The 23,724-nt window shown below is 29.1% G+C and overlaps 1 protein-coding gene across 1 annotated transcript in view; it reads left to right on the forward strand.

Moving 5' to 3' along the window:
• Positions 1 to 23,724, forward strand: part of LOC107449921 (uncharacterized) — a 41,938-nt gene that overhangs the window by 12,898 nt on the left and 5,316 nt on the right. Inside the window, exons 2-3 of the mRNA XM_043049314.3 lie at positions 16,781 to 16,903; positions 20,855 to 20,999. Coding sequence (XP_042905248.1) covers positions 16,781 to 16,903; positions 20,855 to 20,999 — 268 coding nt within the window. The remainder of the gene's footprint in view (positions 1 to 16,780; positions 16,904 to 20,854; positions 21,000 to 23,724) is intronic.

Genomic DNA, 23,724 nt, shown 5'->3' on the forward strand with positions numbered 1-23,724 from the left:
AATGTATTAAAAATGAACGATTCCTTTCTTGGAAAATTTTTGTCTATAAAGGAAAAAAAAAAAAAACTGAATACGACGAAAAAAGGAATGTTATATTTTAATGTAATCGAATGTCACTTAAAAGATATGCTGAGTATGTATTGAGAGAAAGTACGTTTTTGTTTTCTTATATAAAGTATTTCCCACAGTAATTATGTAATTACCTCTTAAAATACTGTAGGAATTTTCATTATAAAAATATGGTGAAACAAACCTCAGCAGTCTCTTTATCCAACTAGCCCCAAAGTTATATGGTAAAGATCATTTTTTTACCTTTACGGTTCTTAAACCGTTTACAACTAGTATAGTTAAAAAACCATGAATACGAAACTATACGAGTTTTTTACCGTTTACAACTAGTATTGTTTCAGAACCGTAAGAAAGAAATTTAACTGGACAATGCAGCTAGGCTTTTCGTTATGTTGTGGCTGTGATTTATCAAATGAATCGAGGAACATGGTTTAATTAGATTATCTGGTTGTTTCTACTATCGTAAGAGATCGGAAATACTAACCTTTTTGAGTTAAGCATCTTTCTAGTGCTGCCATCTATGCGTGAATGAGAGTATCGTATTCTTAATGTCCAGGGTCGCAAATTGGAGAGTGCAGGATACTGGATTCTCTGCATATGTTGAAAGGAATAGTGGAAGTATTGTGATGTGAACGCTGGAAATCGAACCCCCGTTCTGTGTGTCATGATTTGACAGATAAGCCCCCTCAGCTATAATGTGTACACAGCTACAGGAAACTAAGTAGCTTTATTAGGTGGGCCCAGTTGGTGCGGTAAAATTCTGGCTATTTAACGGTATTAGGTGAAAGTAGCTAATAAACAATTTTTCTCAAATTTAAATATCATCTTGTTTATGATTATTTGACTATTTTGTTTGAATGTGGAATGATAATTAAATAGATTGTTATTTAACTATTTTCCGAGAAATTTCTGAACAGAGTGCATATAAATACACATAAATCACATGGCACGCAAAAATCTAATCTTTAGATCAAAAGTAATTCAGGTTTATTGTTTTACTTTTCACGCAAAAAATTTTTTTTGTGCCGTGCAATTTCACTATATATAGAGAAAGCCTAGAGTGTTTCCCCATATATTCTAACCTTTTTAAAATTCCGAAACAGAAACAAAAAAAAAGGTGATATTTCAAAAGAAATAATAGAAAAACCTGTATCTTTTATATAAAACTGAATCATAAGACCTTATTTTTGATCGTTGTCCTTCAAATTTCGTCGCCTACGCTGTATCAATGTTGAACAGCTGAATACAGTATGAAAGAGACATATTAGAAATCAAAGCACGCTTTAACGTAATAGTCTGGCATTTGTCGACTCAGAAACAAGGTCGAATAGCTGCACAGAACTATATATATTTGATCCATTACCAACATTTATTTTCATATTGCGTTTCGATTATATATTCTTCTCTTTTCTGTAACATATATTATCTTGAAGAGTCGCTTGAATTATTTAACAGTTATTTCATACAGGTTTTGTTACAATATTTTAAATAGAGGCAACATTAATAATAAAAGATTTGTATATACGAATAAAATTTTTATTTAAATTCTGAGTTTAATATATTAGTTTTTGTTAGATAGAATTGTCATATTATTTTAACAGTGCTTATTAAGATTTGCACTAAATTGAATTTGGGAGATTTTATATTAGTTAAAAAGATTAAGTTTTGGTTAGGCATCATTGTTATATTCTTTTGACAAAGTTTGTTTTAGCAATACGTTTTGAGACTCCACTCCCCTGCGAAGGTGATAAGATAATTTAATTCATAATTTAAAGAATTATTATCGAAACTAATCACAGAAAATACGAAATTAAATTATATTAGTTTCACCTTTATTGAGTAATTGACTTTATTGAGTAATTTTCATCTGATTAAAAAAAATTTTTTTTTATCAATTTACAATTTTCTTTATTTTTGAAAAGTATTTTAGAAATTATTTTATATTTTTAAAATACTTTTTAGAAAGTATTTTAAAAATATTTTGACAATAGTAGTTATAGATTAACGGTGATTATTAATATTAATACTATGATGACATTTCTATTGTTATTTTTTTAAAATAGATTATTCATAATAAAGTGGCATAATTAGCAAAAAAATACTGGAAAATCAGGGTATTTAATCAGAGAGTAAGGAAAAACAATTAAAAAAGTATCATTCCTTTAAAATTTATTGCAGTTAAGTAGTGAAAACTACATAGATATACTAATTAAAAATGTATATAAAATAGCCGATTTCTTCAAATTATGTAATTAAACTGCAAATAAATACTGAAAATGTCTAATTTCTCTTTGCGATTAAAATCTAAAACAATTCTGCGTGTTCTTGTTTTCTCGCATATTTAATAATGAGCTAATTATACTGAAATACTAATGAATTTTGCATTATTCTTTATATTAAATAAGTGAAAGAAACATTATAAAATAACTTGATTTGTTTCATTCGTCATTAATGAATACTTTTGGCAATCTCAATCAACAAATATTAATCATAGTTAAATCAGATACGCTATTGTTTTGAAAATATTTGAATCATTATTAAAAGGGAGGGATTGAAACGTCGCAGTTTAAATTAAAAAATAGAATAAAGAACAATAGATAGAAACAATATCGTAAGGAGTTTTTTTCGTATCGAAATAAAAAGATTAGATCCTGATAAGTTTTGTGATTTCAGTCATTGATAAAAATATCTGAGTTATCAGTGCAATTGTGATTGAATTGTTTCGTCAAAGAATATGCGTTTTTAAATTGAAAGAAACTAAACTTAAGCAACTTATAATTTTTTCCATTTTAAAAAATATTTCCTACATATATTTTTGTATTTTAAAATGAATTTCGTATTTTCCAATTTTATCGAGCATTATTGTTTAATTTTGAAAGGAGTGAAAAAATTAACAATATATATTTTTTTTCAATTTACAAGGAAAAAAAATCTGTTCAAATTATCGTACTGTATGGTAATGACATTTTTAATACAAAAAAAAAAAAAATGATTCTGATGATAAATCAAATTTTCAAAAACCATTTTTTCAGTAATATTTAGGTTCATATGATAACTGTTTACCAGAAATCCTGGTTTTTAAAAATTATAGTTCTCATAATCAAACATTTAGTCAAAAATACAAAACTGAGAAGTAAATTTCACGGAATAAATAGTTTTTATGCCATACTTTAATCGAATCAGTAATTTTCCGCTTCATATGTTAACGGTTTATCGGATGTTCTGGTTTTCAAAACTATAGTTCTTATTATCAAAATTCAGTAAAAAATACAAAACTGATAAATGAATTTTACGCAATAAATGGTTTTTATGCCATGTTCTAATAAATCATGAAAAAATCCCCAAATTTTGCCATATTTACTAAATTTTATCACTTATTATAACACTATATTCTATGGTTAATTTAACCAAAATCCGAGTTTTTTGGTGTTCCCATAAATATAGAGCCAGAAATACGGTAAATTTAACCATATAGTGTAAGTTTTGACCATGCATTTTTTCTCAGTGCAACTTGATTCATTCCTGCATGACTATGTATACTTCTTATTTATATTTTTTAATTAAATATATGCATTGGTAAGAGAAAGCTTTTTAAATCAAATTTATTAACCTAAAAAGTAAAGCATATGATTGCTATAAAATCTTTCATAGTTGCAATGGTAACCAATCAAAACAATTAAGTTTAAATTTTATCCAATTACAGTCTGGAATCAAAATTGTATTATTACGATAAAAATTTTGGAATCTTTTAATTTTATGGTTCGATTTTCTTAAAGTCAAGAAAAAATAAATAATTACATAGCAATTAAGAATCGATGAATGAAACCCCCTTAGTAGCTTATATCCCACCAGTCTTATAATTTACCGTCGTTACTGTATACTTTTATCGCGTCATTGATTAACTGGACATTAGTTCATCTTCCATTATAGGTATATAGCATTTTTGAATACACGAATGAAATAAACTCTTATTTGCATTATAAATGGGAAAGGGTTTTTTGTTTCGCCTTTTTGCAATGGATTATTACACAATTTCACAAGTTGAAGCAAGTGGCGGAAACATTTGAATAAGATTATGATCACAAAACAGACTGTCGGAGCTGGAATTTTAAGTTTTGAATTAATTTATTTATTCGATGGAGTATTATTATTTGATTTTTCATTTCAATCAATGAACAAATGAACATTGAATTTTTCTAAGATTCTTTCAATGAATCCTTCTAAGATTTTCAGCACATAAAACTTTCACTTCGTAACTTAGAGATCTATCTCCCTTCACTTCATATATATATATATATATATATATATATATATATATATATATATATATATATATATATATATATATATATATATATATATATATATATATATATATATATATATATATATATATATATATATATATATATATATATATACAGTCAAATCCCGCTATAGTGAACACGGTTTGTAGTGAACTCCCGGATATAGTGAACCAAATAGTGAGAGGAAGTTGGATATTATGAACTTTTTTTTGTTTTCGATTGATTTTCTTCCTTTTTTCGTAATAATTTTGAAATTTCTAGTTCAAAATAGATACATATACCGATATTTCAAACCATCTATAGCATAGAATATAGCAACAAGCATTTTTTCTTGTTTGCTTCATTATTGAATTGGTTCAGCATTTAAAGAAGCCGCAATCTTCCAGTATCTGGACAAATGCTTCAAGTCAAAACCGATGAATTTGCTAAGCGATTTTATGAGAATACTTTTATGTGCTCGAGTGACTGGTTAGACAGGTTTAAACAGCGAAATAGCATAAATTCAGGAAAAATATCGGAGAGCCGGGAAGTGTTTCCATATCTGATGTTGAGGATTGCTCGCCAACTAAAAATTACTAATTTTTTGTGTGCGCAAGACGAATAATAATAATTATAAGTTAACAAAATATAAGTTAAAATATTAAGTTAATAATATTAGCTGAAAAATATAAGTTGACACATTTTTTAATACTACGTATTATTTTTTAGTCATTTTTGTATTTCATTTTATTGGTCATTTAATGTGTAATAACAGGGGGGAGTTTGGAGCCATTAGTTAAAGTTGTTTTGGGAACGGTTATAGTGAAGTTCCGGTTATAGTGAACTGAAATTTCGGTCCCTTGAAGGTTCACTTCACTGTAGCGGGGTTTGACTGCATATATATATATTATATATACTTATGTATATATGCACGTAAGTCTTTTCACTGTTATTTAAATAGCATTGAACCTACGATATGTTCTTATTGCTAGAAATTTATAAGTTATAAGCAAGATATACGGCACAACACAACAAACTCACAAGAGCGTGATTAATCTTTTAAAAATGTCTTTTTCAAAATGGTTTAAAAACAAACAATTTAAAACAAACCGAAATCCTAAATTCGAAGAATTATTGTAGTCTTACAGAAAAAATTCTTCTCAACGAAATCAAGTAATGGAGACATATAACAGAAAATCGGACTACTTAAAATCATTTTTCAGAATAAGGTCCTTCAACAACAGATATCTGAAAATAAAGGTAAATCCTCCAATTCCGTGTTCCTGGAAAACCGTAAGCGGGACCTTAGAAATGGTCACTTCAAAATCTCCTTTTATCGCTAAATCGCCCTTAAATTGCATTCGGCTTGACTTAAACAGAATCCTTGCAAACGGATCTACAGAGCTTCAACCTAGGTATTTATCCACTTGGTGTCGTTCACCGAACTTACTCTGGGTCATTTAAACCTCCCTCCGACGTCTTTCAGAGATACTCTATCACTTAAATGTGAGCTTTGCTCCTTTTTTTATTTTTATTTTATTGCTTGCTCTCACGACTAATTTTCTTCAGTTTCTTGCCTTCCGGATAAGCCTGTTTTTATATTCCTAGAGCAAGTGGAGTTATTTAACCTATTATTTCGGCGTGGATGTTTGGTGGGACGGTTATTCGGACGGTGGAATTCTTGAGGTTTGGATTCAACTCTTGAGGCCAGAAATAATTTCTTCTTAATGTGACCAGTGTCAAGACTCAAGAAAGGAATTGAGAAAGATAAATTGACCGATATTGTGAAAGTGCTCTGGCTCTGTTCTCAATTCCACACGTTTTGACCATTCGAGTTGAAAAAAATAGAAGAGTTCGTTCATATTAAATACATTTAAATATTATCATAATTATAATAAATTATCTATTTCTCGTTAAAACAATTGATTTTAACTACTTATTTTTAATTTTTATTTAATATCGTATGATTATAAATGTTTTTGAGATTCGAATCTTATAATTCGAATCTTATAATAATACATATAAATTATGAAATGTGTTTAAATGCATAATGTATGTAACATATGAATTCTTCATCATTGGATAATAATATATAGATCGAATTTACAAATTTTACATAATATAATCAAAAGTTTCAATTCTGATACAAAATAAAAAAATTTTATTGATTTTTTTTTTCATTAGTGGACTTTTACAACGAAAAATAGGACAATTTGATTATGAAACAAATATTCAAATCAAATGTATTATTTTTATCATTCGATTACTTTTTTTTAGTTTTAGAATATATATAAATAGCTACGAATTGGATAGCAGTACGACAATGGAGATCGAAATAAGATTTTAAATTTCAATCAGTACAAATAATTTATGAATTCAATTAAAACACAATAAATTATAATTTATTTTTAAAAAAAATTCAGAAACAAAAATTTTATTTTAAAAACATTGATGACATAAATTTAAACTTTCTGTACCATTTTTTATTTATATTAATAAGCCTTTATAGTTGCAAATAAGATAATAATCCAAGATATGAATAAATTTTAAGTTTTGATTTATTGATTTGATTTTATTAATTTTTCTAAATTAAAAAATCTTAGCAAGTTATAATTAGAATCAATAATAAAAAATTGATCACTCAAATTGAAAATAACTACAGCAATTTTTTTGTTTTCATTAAATATTATAAATTAGAAACAGAATTTTGCAAGAGATGCGAGCCAAAAATTAAATAGTGCCTTTGAGCTGTATAACCAAGAAAAGGAAGAATTAACAAAAGTAACAACTTCGTAATTAATAATCATATCCTTCTTTTAAAATTTTTTATTAATAAAACTAACCTTTATTCAAAATAAGGTCTTTTTACACAATTTAAAAATAAAGATTAAAATTCTGACCCCGTAGAACAATTATTGCATCTTAAAAGAGACCTGGAGAGCATTAAAGTGTGTAAAAACAAACGTGATCTACATCTCGTACAGAAAATAACTAGTATTTGCGTTGTTATTTTACCTTTTACTTATTATTCCTTACCACAAAAATAAAAATGCAATTTAGACATTAATTTCATAATTTTCAATCCTCTCGTTGCATTTTTATCTTAAAAATTTTTCTTTTTGCTAAAAATAGCTTTTATTAATCATTTAATATTTCAATTTAGTTTAAAAAACAACATCAAAATTCACACACCGTAGGAAAATCATAAGAGTTTATACAAGAATTGAAATTCGGACACGATGGGCAAAAATGTGAAAAAATAAATATGATTCATATCTCATACCGAAATAAATTCTCTTAGTTCCGTCACAAACAACATTCTCTGGAATGTTATTTTCTCGTGGAGACGAGCGGAGTTATTTATCTACCTTTAGAGTAAAGAATAAATAAATAAATGAAAAAGCTATCAAAAGCACGTGCGAGATCACGGTTTCACTTGCAACTTGACCTCCAAGTAAAACTATTAAATATTCTTAACAAAACACTTATTTTTTCTTTATGTTCTTTTCTTTTTTGATGTAGCGCTTCATGTGAGAGAATGCTAGATTTCGGTGGTGTAATAGACGATATGGTGCTTCAGAAAGTTTTGCCACTTTACAACTTTTATAGTTGTTTGGAAGTTTTGCAGTAATTTTTGTTATAATGAAATAAGGAGAAAAATTCAAATCGCAAATCTGTTATAGATTAATTAAATATTCTCAACAAAAACTTCTTATTTTTTACGTTTTTTTCCCATTTCAGAAAATGGGTGTTTTTAGCACATTTTTAAACTAGATTAATTTCATCGACTAAATTAATTTCATCGACTAGATCAACACCATAAACACAAGTAAAAATTTGTAAGAGTCATGAAAAATCAGGCTAACATGAGCATCAAAAAGAAAAAGCAGCACAACAAAATCAAATGAAAAAAAGCAGACGATCATTTTGGAACTTCTTGGAGTTGTTGTTTTTTTCTTTTTCTTTTTAGCAGAGTGTATTTTTAGTGTTTTTACATAATAATTTTAAGAATTTTTATTTCCTGTTTATGATTAACTTATTCATAATTATTGTCTTGGTTACGATTTTAATATAAATATGAATACTGAAGAAGGAAAAGAATTTTATGACGTCTTAAGAAATGTATATTTGGCTGGAATTGAAAACCAATCCAGATATTTGGAGGATAGAAATCAATTGAAGCAGTTTTTTCAACCCATGACTTAAAATGTCGTGGCGTTTATGACAGTCTGCCCAGGGAAAAAAATTGACCAGTGGGTAACCAGTGATTGCAATAATGCGATCAAAATTTTTTAGCTATTGTTCTTAAAACAGGTTTTACATTACCTTTAAAACATACTAAGCCTTTTCGTGATATTTTTATGATTTTGCTGTAGACTTATGTTAAGTTTCAATGAATATTAGAAAATTTATTGTTCTGTAAAACTTAAATATTTTTCTCTATCTTTGAGTTAAGGAAAAAATGCTAGCCATGCTCTTGTTTGTGTAATGATTTTCAATGAGAATCACGGAATTTATTGTTCTTTTGAAGCGAGCCATTTTTGTCGATTTATGAGTTAGGAAAAATGTGATGGTAATTGAATCAATGAATACTGATTAAACTATGAATCATGGGGGAAAATATAATCATGAAACATTAAATGTTGTGTAACATATTTATTTATAATTGATTTTACCTTATCAATATTATTAACACCTTATTATATTTAATTATCAATACCTTATTACCTATAATTTTATTCTACCTTATTGTTTGGTATAGTGATTGGTGACGTAAGACTTTATAAAATAAATGTAGACTTAATAAAGTAAATTTGATTTAATAACATTAGACTTTAGCGAGTTTAATTTTTTCCGTCCTATTTTTTCTTAACCTGTCTATGACTTTAGGCATAAGTTGTGGCACTAAACAGTTGTGTTCAATATTCATAAATGATTAATTCTTACCATAATAATAATTAATCTTTATATTTTTTTCATTTTTGATTTTATATTTTATGAAAAATAAAGGTTTGATTTCGATGATTGTGTCATAAGTTTTACGTTTTTTTTAATTGTGTCCAATTATGTTAATAGCTTTTGGATACATGCATAAAATTAAGACACGAAGGCAAAATGTTTAGCAGTTATAATATTTGAATTTTTTTAAAAATATTTTTACGAAAGTTCTTTATTTCTGCATTTTGAACACAGAACTTTATAAAAAATTATGTTAGATTTTAGTGAGTCAGTATGCAATAAATTTTTCGAAAAATATCACCCGATTGCCATGTTCTTAGATATACACAATAGTTATGAGTTTAAGGAAAGAAATATCTGAATTAGTTATGAAATATTTAAATTTATGATTAACTAAAGAAAACAAAAGGTTATAATTATAAAGGTATTTTTACTTTTTATACAGTAGGTACTTTTAAAAAGATTATATCAAATTTTATTTAGTGAATTGAAGATGACATTAACCATTCAATTAAAACTTAAAACTATATTCAATTTAAAATACTGCGGCAATCAACAGTTCAACAAGAACGGAGGTTTATGGTGGGTTTTGAAAATTTACTAATTTTATTAATTTTTTTCTGTATTTAACTCTTTGAACTCGTATGTTTTAATAATAAAATTTTCTAATTGATATGTGTATAGCAATGTGAAATTTTGTGTATGAAATTATCGATATCCTCATTTAATAACCAGTTTCAAATGTGTCATTTTTATGTGTTTTGGGGAAAGGAAAAGTTGCTTTTCTCTTGCTTTATTATTAGTGTGAAAATTCCTTAACACTTCTTTGTGAATGTAATAAAATGCTAAATTTAAAAAAAAAATTCAAGCAATAATTTATTATAAATCCAATTTTTTATTTTTTTTAAAGAAAATAAGAAGCTATTTTTATTACTATTTTAATCTGCCACAATTTTTCAACGATTTACAATATATATATATATTGAAATAATATTTATAGAAAGCCTTGTTTTTTTAATGCAACAAAAATGAAAATTTTCACAATAGGGGATCCAGTATTTGAAAATGTGTGAAGTTTATGAATAGTTCAAAATTCCATTTTTATTTCCCACTTGATGCGGCAAATAGAAAAAAAATCTTCAGTGACTTTCCATTCCTTTCGTGACTTTTATTTCCATCCATCTACGGATCGATTGAATCAAGAAAAACCCCAACAGTTCCCTCCCAAAGGCGATTTGGCGAGAACGAAATATCCTGTCACAGAAATGTTCTTACGAGGTTTTTTCCACCTTGGGTAACAAAAACCAACAAATCAAGAACAAGAAGCTTTTTCTTGCCGCGAACACTAAGCTTCGATAAGCTGCGAAGTACAATTCTGAGATATATTTCCTTTTCTATTTTTCAAAACCCCATCAGATTTCTTTTGTTTAGAATAAAATTGTCAAATACATTGCTATTCTGAAAAGTAAATCAAAAGTTTAATAATGTAGCGCTTTTTTTATTTAAGTATTCTGAAATAAAAATATAATCTATTGTGTGTTATGAAATATTCTTATTTAATGAAATTTTATGACAACTTGTCATTTATGTTTTCCATAGCGCTATGGAGAGAATTCTAAATTATAGGCTTTGTGACGTCTCCGATTGTTTCGCTTAACTATTTATTACTATAAAAAGAAATTTCATTGTTTTTAACTCCTGTTTCAGTTGTATGAATTTCATCATGCAAAGTAAAAACAAAAATCCTAAAAACAAATTTTTGAATCTATTGGAATTTTATTCATTGCATTTCAGATAAAAAAATAATTTAATTCAATTCCAATAGTCATAAGAAATTTCTACCAAAGATTGTAAATTGGTTCGTACATTAAAATTATGAATTTGAAGCTTTTCAATGTGTGTATGATAATTATTTTTGATAGTTGTTAAGGAATAGTGAAAATAAAATCAATTTAAAAATTTTCTAAGCTTCAAAATGTTTGTATAATTTCTTTCCTTTCTTGCTTATTTTAAATTATAAAAAAACAGATAATTCGAAGGAGAACAGCTATATTGATGAAGTTAAAAACAACGAACTTGATTTATTATAAGAATATTTCGATACAAATAATTATTTCAACAATGAAGAGGCATTTTTAATGAGAACTTGTACTTTCTAAGTATGAATAAATGAAAATTATTATTATTTAAGAAACGAAAATAACTTACGTTAAATTTTCTAAAATTCTTTTTAAATGTCCTGTTATTTCTTTTATCGCGAACATATTCATAAACAAGTTAAATTAGACTAAACACGTTCTTATCCTTTATCTTATGTTAAAAAGTATTTATGTACAAAAATTTAATGTAATTGTTGTGTTCCTTCTTTAAGTTCTTAAGTCTCTTAACTTTTTTAAAATTTATCAAATCTCTTCCTTCTTTCATTATAAGTACCTTTAAAAAGAAATCAAATTCTACACATCATGCCTTTTTATTATTTATGTTTAAAAAAATTCAATAAGATTATGGTACTTAAAAAAAAACGTACTATTAACGGAAAGGAAGTATTGACAAACATTTTTATTTACATAACTTTCAGTTATACGTTCTCTTGCTTCTTTGAAAGCAATTAATATCATGATTAAGTCAAATTAAACGACACATATATTTATTTACTACTTATGTTAGAAGCAATTCAAACACAAAAATTTAATGTGATGAATAATACTTGTTATACCTTCCTTCCTTGTCAACATCAATGAAAAATTATATTGTTGTTCAAAATTTTTTAAAATTGAATTAAATGTCTCTTAGATTCTCTGATTGAAAATACTTTCATAACTGCTATAAATTATTCTAAACACGTTTGTTTGTTATTCAAGAAATTTATTATTCAAACTATAATCCTTTCCTTTATATATTAAAACTATAATCCTTTTTTTCATGATTTAAAAACTCAATGTAATTGAGATATCTTCCTTATGATTTTAAATTAATGAAAACATTTTAATATAAATAACTTTTATTTTTTATTGAATGTCCTCTTGCTTCTTTGATAGAAAATTCTTTCATAACCAAGTAAACTATTATTAACGAAAACGACTATTATTAAATAAAATTAGAATAATTAATAAATATTTACTTAAAAGTAATTTCTTGCATGAATTTATCTTTGATTAAAAATTTTTATAATTGTGTGCAAATTTTTTTAAATTTCCTAAAAAGTTCTCAAGATATCATGGAATACCCAAAAAATAAAATTAACATTAAAGGGTCGAAACTTTGGACCACTCTCCTGACAAAGCTATCGAGACTATATTTCCTAGATTGCGACTACCCCTATATTTTGGGGGTCAGAAATCCGAATCTGTAGAAGAAAAGTTATGTTTATTTAGAGAAAGTACGTTTTTGCAACTTAAAATATCGTCTGTGATAATTAATTGGCATATTTAAGGTCACCCACCTCAAAACATGAAGATTAAGTCCTAGAAAGTGAAGATCCGATTAATAGATCAAAAGTTATTTAGGGTGGTTTATTTTTTGTCTTTGGCTCTGTACCTTCCCTTTGATTAAAATGAACGAAAAATGCTATTATTAGAAATAGTTTCTAAAACTACAGCAACTGTTTGAACTATTCATATTTTATTTTAAAAAACCCCACTTCATTCTTAAATTAAATCCGATAAAAGCTAAGAATTTCAATCGAAAGTAAGAGAGTAATAGAAAATTAAAAATAGTAGAAGATTTAAAATAAACTACACGGACGAATGCTTTTCGAATGCACATTTAAAATCACTTTCTAGACTGTGAATAAGAATAGGCTTCGTGATGCACGCGAACCAATAACGTATTCGAAGAACAAATGAATGTGCAAAAGAAGATTTCAATAATCTGACTGTTCCACACGAGTGGTTCTTTCCAGAAGTGGCAAATCGCCATGAAGTTCTTAGTGTGTAGTGGTCGTTCCGGCTTGTTTATGATTTCGATAATGTAGTATTTAGTGGATGTGTTCTCTAATTTTGGCACGTAAATTGTAGATTCTACTCTAATATTAGATAAGCTTAAAAAAGAACAATTATATTAAGAGATTTGAAATCTTAATGTGGCAGATATAAAGCGTGAAGAAGGCGAAAAAAGAATACACCTGAAAACGTAATATTCTGAAATCTTTTGCATTTAGAATTTTTTTTCATCTTTTAATCATCTGGAAATGTCATTCACTAATATATAAGGTCAATATGGTATTATGAGAAGCTGAAGTAGCCTAGTTGTTAGAGAATCGGATAGTTGTCTGGAGGGGCCAAGGTTCGATCTTCGAATCCGCTAAGAACCACAGAGTACGTGTGATATACGTCTTCGTGAGACACAGTAGTCGGCCGCAAAGTAGTACACAAGGGTAGTAGTTACATTAATGTTGTAAAACATGAAACCATTTACCATACTGGGGATAAATGTCATCTCTGAGACTACTTTACGTTAATATATTGATGGAGGTGAATCTGAAACAGTATACCTTAGAATAAGTGTACCAATACACCAGCCATTGCTGAGATTCCAAACTGGTTTTGTCTTATGTATTCAAAAATTCTTTTTTGACAACTAAAGTTCAAAATCACTGGTCTTGTGGGACAATTGTTATTTTCTGGAACATTTTGACAGCTAATATATCTATTTCAACAAAGGATTAAGACAGACGTTTTACACAATAGAATTTGTAAATTTAGAAGAATCACTAGCCGTATATTTTTAACAGATTATGCATCTATTTAAACGAAGAAGTAAGGAAAGCTTTTTGAAAATAAAATTTCGAGATTTAGAAGAATCATTAGCCTTATAATTTTAACAGCTAATGCATCTATTTAAACAAAAGAGTAAGGAAAATGCTTCAAATAATATAATTTGGAAACTTAACAGCCTTTTATTTTAGAGCCTCAATTGAGATATTGTAAAACCCGCTCCTTGACCACCTAACCCACGATTTCCCACAATCACGTGGCTTAAAGCACTTATATATTCATGGATTACAGCACTATCAGTAAATCTAAAAAGAGGATTAAGTACAAGAATGGCGATTTAAGACCTTTTGTAATTTTATATTGTTTTAATCCTATATTGAAAGGAAATTTCCCCTTTTCTAATAACTGATAAGATGTCATTTTCCAAAGAGCCTTCCTCCTTTGTAATTGATCAAATTTTTTCTTTTTTACTTTTTAACATTTTGTTGCTTACTTTTGTTGTGGAAATAGCTATAAATGTTTTTATCTTTACGCTTTTTTTAATTTAAGATTTGAATTTTGTTTTTTGTATTAAGTTTTTAAATGAAGTTTGTACTTTGATCATGTTAGAAAACCTACAGTAAAACATACTTTGAAATTAACTACAAAAATTTTAACATAATAATTAGTATTATATCATTTGATTTCATTGTTTCATAATTGGTTAGACAAAATACATCGGCTTGATTTAAAGCATTATATTATGTTAGAACAAATAACATAAAAACTAATTTCATATTTTACAAAAAATCGAAATGTTTTGTCTAATTTTACTCTTGATATTTAAAAGAAAATAGATATAACATTGTCATTATATATTATAACATTAACATATTACATCATTATAAATGGATAATCATTATGTAATCAACAATTAAAATTAATTCAATACAATTTCAAACTGAATTAGAGATTAATCAGAAAAACTAAAGTTGGAAAACACGTTATTTGGGTGTTTGCGTCTAGAGAACTGTAAATGGCAACAGTTCACAATTCATCTTCACAATTTAGTGTTGAGAGTTCTTAAAAATGTATAAGAATGTGTTAAGTCTAATAACTCACAGTACCAGAGTGGAGTTTGAAGATCCTAAAAATGACTAAACTATTTGAGAAATAAACGATTAGTTGTTTTGTGATCAAGTAACTAAGAATTAATTTAAAAAAAATAGAAACAAATTTCATCAGTAGATGTCGCAGCTAATCGAGAAAAATATAAAGCAATGATTACAAAATAAGTATTATTTATATAGTAACAACCTGGCACAGTCTGACCCTCCGAGACAGACGCCCGAAAGACTCTGACAGACGGTTGGTCTGACACGGAGCTGAAAACACTGTCTTATAGTTTTATTTAGTCAGTAGCGCCATATGGTGATGAGTTTTGTGAATTAATCTTAAATGTTGTTGAGAATAAAGTGTGTCGTTACCTAAGCAGATAGCCGCTAGTTCATAGTTCTACTGCTTATGCTATACTTTAATTGATGTTTTTAAAAATCATCAGTAATATTTGAAACACTCAGTATTATTATATTATGTCATATTACTGTAAATAAGGAATTTTAGCACAATTATTATTGCAAGGACATGTTAATTTCCAGAACAGATCTATTAACTCCTGAATTGCATACCCATTTAATTTGTTTTGAATTACCTCCACTTGATGTAATGCCTTTCGGTTCACAGATGTAAATGCTTCAGAAAAAACTTATGAAGTCCTCTTTTGGGACACTTTTCATCGACATATTTAAACCTTGATCCTTTAGCAATTTTCTTCTGTCTCGGGAGCAAAGTCTTTACAAGAAATTTTTCCGAAGATTAAGGTGAAAGATTCATCTTCACTTCATCCTCCGAAACCAAGACATTTTCTTAAGGAAAGAAGTTTAAGGATGTTAGAGATGTAAAGAAAACTCCAACGTCAGAATTAAAAAGCATTCCATCGCTCTATCATTGATTTTTTGAAGGCTCTAATGTCACACGAGATAATGTTTTTTAGTGAATAATATATTTTTGTAACTGCTGCGAGTTTATAACCATTATTTATGACTGCCAGGTTAAGTTTTGTAGATATTCAGCTAACTATCCATATGCTAACTATTCTGAAAATGGTGCGAAATATCCATAAGAAGAAAAGCCACAGTTTTGTGATAAAGGGAGTTTAGGTTTAGTTTTTCAATACTTGAATTCCAAACGCGACATTACTTGGACTCATCAAAATTTGCTATAACTTACAATTATTTGATTTTAATAATTTTCGTCCAAAAATAAATCTCGCCAAATTGGCGCCCATTAAAAGAAAAAAATAATAATTATTAACATTTAGAACATTTAAGCTATTTGTTGTTCTAAAGTTTTCAGATAATTCTTCACGGCATAGTTCAAAACTATAGCTTTGCTTTGAAGTTATAGACACTTAAACTGTGACTTTTTTTTAATTTTCCTTAACGAAACGACGTCGAAAAACACACTTAAAAGTTCATTCCAAAATTTTTGCGCACAAATAATGAAGTACACTATGGCAGGTGTAAAATTCTTTGGAATAAATTAAACGGGTATGCAATTGATATAATATTTTCCACAATTCACAGACCAGTCCTGGAAATTTATGGACACGGCCGCAATGCAACGTTAGGGTATATTACCATACTTTCATGATTTGAATTTATTAACCAAATCTGTTCCACTTGCATCTAATGTGATTTCGTTTGTTTGCAGAATCGATCCAATTGTGCTAACGAGAACAGAAGCTACAGAAATTCTCGGAAAAGATGGCCAGAGACCAGGCACTTACATTTTGTATGAAGATGTAGAAAAGGAACGAATATGTCTTTCTTTCAGGTATTGAAAGCAATTGCAATGATATAATTCAACTATAATCAGCTGCAACTTCTTCGTCTCTAATGTTTTCAGCATTGCGAGCAATTTTTATGCCGTTTATTTCTGTAAATTTATATTAATAAATTAAGTTCAGAAAAATGTCGTTTAAATAAGAGTGGGGATTAATTTTTTTTCTCTTGCTAGAGATTTTTTTTTAAAAAAAGATCTTAAGGCCTGGTTTCTTAGGACAGGACGCCGTCAGCTGGAAATCAGCGCTAACCTCTGATTGGTCCATTTGTGAGTTTGATAGTACACGTCATCGAACGCTCTTCTTGAACTACAATTGCCGTCCAACTCAACTGCAGTTGGATTACAACGTGATGTTAACCACAGAAGCAATGGCGGACAACATCCAACAGCACATTGAAATCAGTCAAGATTTTGATTTTGACATTAAACATAGCTTCTTCATTAAACATAGCACTCTTCATTTAGCTCAGCTATAATATGTTTTTTCTTGGACAAAGTCATTATTTGTTCTCCAAAACACTGGTCGACAATAACGAAATCAATACAACGCATGCGCAATGAGAGATAATGTCTGCGTTGGACCGACTGCTCACGCTGAGCTAACAAAAAAGTATTTTTTTGGCGTCAGCTCTACGTCAACTTTCCGCTGACGCTCAGATAAGGCGCTAGTTCTAAGAAACCAGACCTTGAGCTAACAAACCAGTATTTTGTTGGCGTCAGAGGGACGTTGACGTCCCGCTGACGCCCAGATAAGGCGCTTGTCCTAAGAAACCAGACCTTTAGATAATTTCACGTCGCTGGTTTCAAATCCACAATCTATTTCCTTTACCAAGCTAGAGTTTTCTTCAATGACATTTTTAGTCTAGACTATTTTTTGTCGAAATTTTAAAAATGTTATATGTAACTGGGATTGCGTAAATATTACGAGAAATTTCTATGGGAATTAGGGAACATCTTGAGGATTGAAATTGCATAAGAACTCATGCCTGGAGATGTCGTTGTACGTGGCTAGGAGCGCTTCCCTATTGTGAACGTGTACTTCTGAACAGGTCATAATGGGGAAGCGCCCCTAGTCGCGTACAACGACGAATCCGGCCATTGATTTCTCTTCTGATTTGATTCTGATGATGCGTCCTAACTCCCCTAGAAGTTTCTCACAGCATTTAAACAGCCCTTGTTATATATAACGTTTTTAAACCTATACATTCCGAACAAAAAATTGACTAAAAATGTCATTTAAAAAAATTTGTAGCTGTAAGACCAAAATTGACTACAGATTTGAAAACCCAGCACCTAAATTAAGTAAGATCAAGTATTTTCAAAAAATTTGCTCACCAGTGTAATTATAAGTTTTTAAAATTGCGTCCTCTCAATTTATGATTTTTAAATACTTTATTTACTTTAATTTGTGAACGATATTGAATAGATTTTACATTATGCCGTCCACTTCTTGATGAATAACTGAACGTGTGTAGAAAAAAGAATGCAAGTTGTTTAAAAGAATTTAGGAACCTGTACGAAGTTTTTTTTTTAAAAATAAATGTATTTTTATTGTATTTTGTAAATAAATGAAAAAAATGGATTATCCGAATTTTATTTGTAATAATTTCCAGTATTTAATTCTTTATGTTTACGCTGATATCAAGAGATCTTAATTTATGTTTTGATTATTCCAAATTTTTTTAATTCTATTTCATTCAATGTTTCAACTTTTGCTTAAAAGTTATAGAGAGAGCTTGATATCTAATTTATTTCATAATAGTATTAATAATAAACAATTCAGCTTTTTGAAATTTAGATGTTTCGTGTTGATATGTAGGTATGTTTTTTATTTACATCGTACTAAATCTGCACGATGGGCTATTGGCGACGGTCTGGGAAACATCCCCGAGGATGATCCTAAGGCATGACATCACAATTTTAGACCTCTGCAGAGAGGATGGCTCTTCCGCTTTGGTAGCCTGACGATCTGCGTGCGAAGTCGAGCACTTTACGGTAGAACAGTTTAACGATGACCGATACTGCCCACCTTCGATCCCTACGTTGGCTGATCAAAGTGGTCACCCACCCGCTTTCTGATCACAGCCAGTGATGCTTGACTTTGGTGTTCAACTGGGAACCGATACTTTACGATCAGTTCACTGCGGGACAGATGTGTCGTGTTACCTTAAATACCCGAAATCCTTTTCCAAACGCAATTCCCAGTAAACATGTCAAGAGCCGGGGCACCCATAATTTTGTGTTCTAATAAGAACACAAAATTATGAGTGTGCAGGAACTTAAAAGGATTTGATTTAAAATTTTATTTTGTTTCGCTGCAATTTATAGTTAATCCTTTTTCTTGCATAACGCGAGTAATCAAATGGCACTGAGTCAAAGAGCGAATAAGTCTAAGAGTGGATCAGTGCATAAGAAAACAAGTTAATCCGCGGATGAAAAAAACAACGAATCAGCGGATCATGAATACAGCAAATTAGTGAATCGATGAATTAGCGAACGAGGAACGAAGGAATGAGTGAATCAACAAGCTAATGAAAGAAGGAGTGAATTAACAAGTCAACAAGCAAATTAATGAGCAAATGGATAAATCAACATAATCAGTCAATGGGTACATCAGCTAATCGATGAATGAGAGAATCAAAGTATTCATTGATTCCATGAGAGAGCAAACCAAAGAATGAATAAATCAGTAAATTTTTGAAACAGCAAAACAATGATTCTTCAATCTGATGGTTCATTACTTCACTGTTTCATTTGTTCACAGATTCATTGAGTTTCTCATTCATTGATTCCATTCATTTGTGTTATTGTATATCTTGAAATCAATATTATGTATGAGTTGGTTATTTACTTGCAGCAAAACGCGTGTTACAAGTGTAGCAAAAACGCGTTTCCACTCTGCAAGTTGCAATACATAATTGGAATAAACTTTATTTCCATTTAATCTTACTACCATAGTTAGACTGCGAAATTACAGAAACTACTAAGTACTTAGTTATTTTACTAGTAATTCGAAAAAGGAATAGGCAAAACGGTTAGTTCGGCTATTTACAGTTGCATGTGCATTAAACCCCTCCTGGTGAGACACTGACACAGACTTGATCCTTTTAAATAATTGCTTTAAGAGGATGCCATACAGCGGAAGAAAATTTTGGTCGCAAATTCTCTTTCACATTCATTACTAATTTGAAATTTAGAGTGCAGAAAAAGAGAGTTCAAACAAACCTAGAGTAATCTATGAAGTTTCAAATACTGAAAAGAAACTTTCAAAATATACAAATGAAAACAAATTGTGAGATGATAACTTAGATATTTCGCAACGGAGACGTTCTCTTCTAATAATTTGTTTGCATTTTAATATTTTGAAGTATTTTTTTCAACAATTGAAATCTCATAACTTCTAGATTTGCCTGAACTTTCTTTTGTTGTTGTTGTTGTTAACGTACGTACCGTGTTAATTTAAGGCAGCGTGTGTGTTTCTTGTTTTCCAGTGGCGCCATCTATGACCAAGAATTCGACTTCTGCCACACCATACGTCGCACCCGTTTATAGGGCGAACCCATTCATACATCCATTCATTCATCCACAGATCGTAATTTTGACCTGAATCAGAGAACGATCGATCTCCGATCCAGTACCCCCAGAAGTATTGATTTGTTATGGGAACATGGAGGACTTTTGCGACTCCACAGATTTAACGTGCATCAGTCACTTAACGACACGGAGAGTCTTCGGCCGGCGGGGTTCGAACCCACGAACTCTCGGACATGGGCCCAGCGCCATACCAACTTTCTTTTAAATTAGGGATAAAGGAGAAAGAGAACTTGCGACAAAAATTTTCTTCCACGATATAACGTCCTCTCAATACGCCGTGATTAATTTTAAAAATATCTTTGTTTACCGAAATATTAATTTAGAATTTTCACTTTCTTAATATTTCAGAACAACCAGTGGAGAGGTTGTCCATCATTCGATCGTAAAGTTAAACGATTTGTTCTACTTCAACGATTTTCCCTTTCCTTACCTCGAATCCATTGTTTTGTATTACAAGAAATACAAGTTCAAGGACACGAGACTTACGCAGCAGGTAAGTCCTCAAACTTTCCTCATTCATCAAAAATCCTCTCTTGTCAAGATAAATAACAAAATAAAAAAAAGCTTCTCGTTTCCGCTTGATTTAAAATGTCTCAGGCACAAGAGGCGAGAGTTTTCGAACTGGTTGAGTAACAATCAAATAAAACTGAGATGACGTAGGCTATGTTTTCTCACTGAGTGATGAGCCTCTTTTGAATAGCGTTATTTGCATATTCTAGGGTGCTATTTTTTTTACACATAATTGAAGCTTTTGAAGTAGGGTTAAAGTTATTTGAATGGAGATTATAGGCTTATTAGTTTAAAGTTCGTACATTTAATCCTTTGCTGAACTTTTAAATTTAAAATACAACGTAATGCATTGTACAAATAAAGAATGTTTGATTAATCATCATATGCTGGGGCATCTACAAATTTTTTATTCACTCTGATATGTAGGGATCTAAGATTTAGCCAGCAAAGGTATTAATTAAATGAGAAAGAAGAGGTTATTTCCCCTTTTACAAATTTAAAAATCATTTTTTGATTATGGGAAACAACTTTATATTTTATTTTTCTTGGTTTCAGTTGCATGAGATTTTTTTAAAACCAGATCTTAGATATTTCCATATCACTGATTTCGAATCTCCTGTTTCTCTCTACAAGCTACAGATTTTTTTAAAATGGCATTTTTTGTCTATTTTTGCCTAAATGTTTGATAAGTTTAAAAACGTTATATATAACAGGAGGCCGTGTAAATGGTACAGCGAAGCATAACATACTGCAACACTAGGATTAAAGCTGACGGCATTTCCATTTAATCAATGGGAATGCCGTCAAACGCCGCTAGGGATACTTCATATTTTAAACTGTTTCTTCGTGCTCCGTTTCGAATTTTAAAAACGTTATATATAACAGGGAGTGCGTTAATGTCGCGAGAAACTTCAGTGGGAGTTAGGAAACATCATGAGAATTAAAATTGCATAGGAACCCATGCCTGGAAATGTCGTCATACGTGGCTAGGAGCGCTTCCCTATTATGAGCTGTTTATTCGTGTATTTCTGAACAGGTCATAATGGGGAAGCGCTACTAGTCACGACATTTCCGTGTATGGGTTCCTATACAATTTAAATTCTGATGAAGTCACCTAGAAGTTCGTCGTAACACTTACCCAATCATCTGTTATGTATAACGTTTTTAAACTTGTACATTTCGACAAAAAATAGACTAAAAATGTAATTTTTAAAAAAAATTGCAGCTCCAGGATCAAAAATATAATTTCAGATTTGAAATCTAAAATCCGAATCAAACGAGATCAAGTATTTGTATAAATGCGACAAAAAAAATCGGTGTTATTGCTTAATTTTAATGAATTTGGGACTATTGAAAACATTTTTAAGGTATGTTGAACTTCATGCTTCTTTTCTGATGAGACATTTTGAGTATTGTGATATTTTTCCAACTACCTACCTCATTAGTTGTTATGGTTTTCAAATTTACCTGTTATTATTTTTTTTAATTTTTTTTAAAATTCTTATGAACTTTGTCCCGTGAGATGTAGTTTTGAGACCCCGGATCTTATGTATTTCTCGAGGAACTTTTTTTTGTAAATAATAATTAATTGTTTGAGGCGTCTAAAATTGTTTTAAACTATAGACGAAAGCAAAATCTGTATAGAAACAAAATGAGTAAGTTTTTGCTCATCATTCTACGGCTTCAAAAATTATCTTTAATATAATTTGTGTAAAGGATCTGCTTCACATATTTTCAAGTGATTCTTATAAGCTTAAAGAGAATTATTTGAAGCAGAAAACTTTATTTTTTTTTTAAAAATATACTTTATCTGGAACTGTGCATGTTGTCCTTAGTGATAACTTTTTTTAATAAGGATAATAAGAAATATACCATTTAATTGTAATGTTTTTTATTACCTTATGTTACCTTAATGAGACCCCTTAATGAGACCCCTATTACCTTAATGAGACCCCTCACAAAATAAAATGAAATTTAACTACTAAATGAAACGTTACGTTTATCTGAAAAACTTTTCAAAAATGTTATCGAAACCAGACATCAGGTTAGGAAATGCATTACCAAATTTTAATTAACTATGCTGAAATTAAAAAAGAAAATCACTGCAAATTGGTTCCAACTTTCTTAGAATATTTGTGGCAAAAATGTACATTTTTGTCACATATTTCTACCTCATTGGCTTAAAGTTCATAAAGTGTCTGGGGTCGATAACAGCAAAAGCTTTATTTCAAATTAAATAACATAAATTTTTTAATTTATTTTCAATTTCTTGTATTAAGTTGTAAAACAGGTTTAAAAGTAAATATATGCTATTTTGTATGAAATTTTCAGTTTTTTTTATATTTGAGAATAATTGTGAAAACTGAATTTTGAAAGACATTGAACTCCTTTTTTCATAGTCTACAATTTAAAAACAATCTTAAAATAACCTTAATATTTGCAAAAACATTATTGCAAAATAAATTTGTTTCAATTTTTATTAATCAACTTTTGCAATTTTATTAAAAGATTTTAAAGGTTAATATAAACTAATTTAACAGATTTCTTTTGCTTGTCTCTCGTAAGAGATATTTCGATTTTCTTCCTTTCTTTCTTTCTTTTTTTTAAATAATAATTGAAACTGAAGGAGCCAAACTCTCAATATTATAATAATATTTTTTTAGTCGACAAAAAACATTCTTAATATGAAATATTATGTAACATTAGCA

Source organism: Parasteatoda tepidariorum, chromosome 6, assembly GCF_982258835.1.
Source record: "Parasteatoda tepidariorum strain Cologne lab strain chromosome 6, Ptep-v5.0, whole genome shotgun sequence".
Lineage (NCBI taxonomy): Eukaryota > Metazoa > Arthropoda > Arachnida > Araneae > Theridiidae > Parasteatoda > Parasteatoda tepidariorum.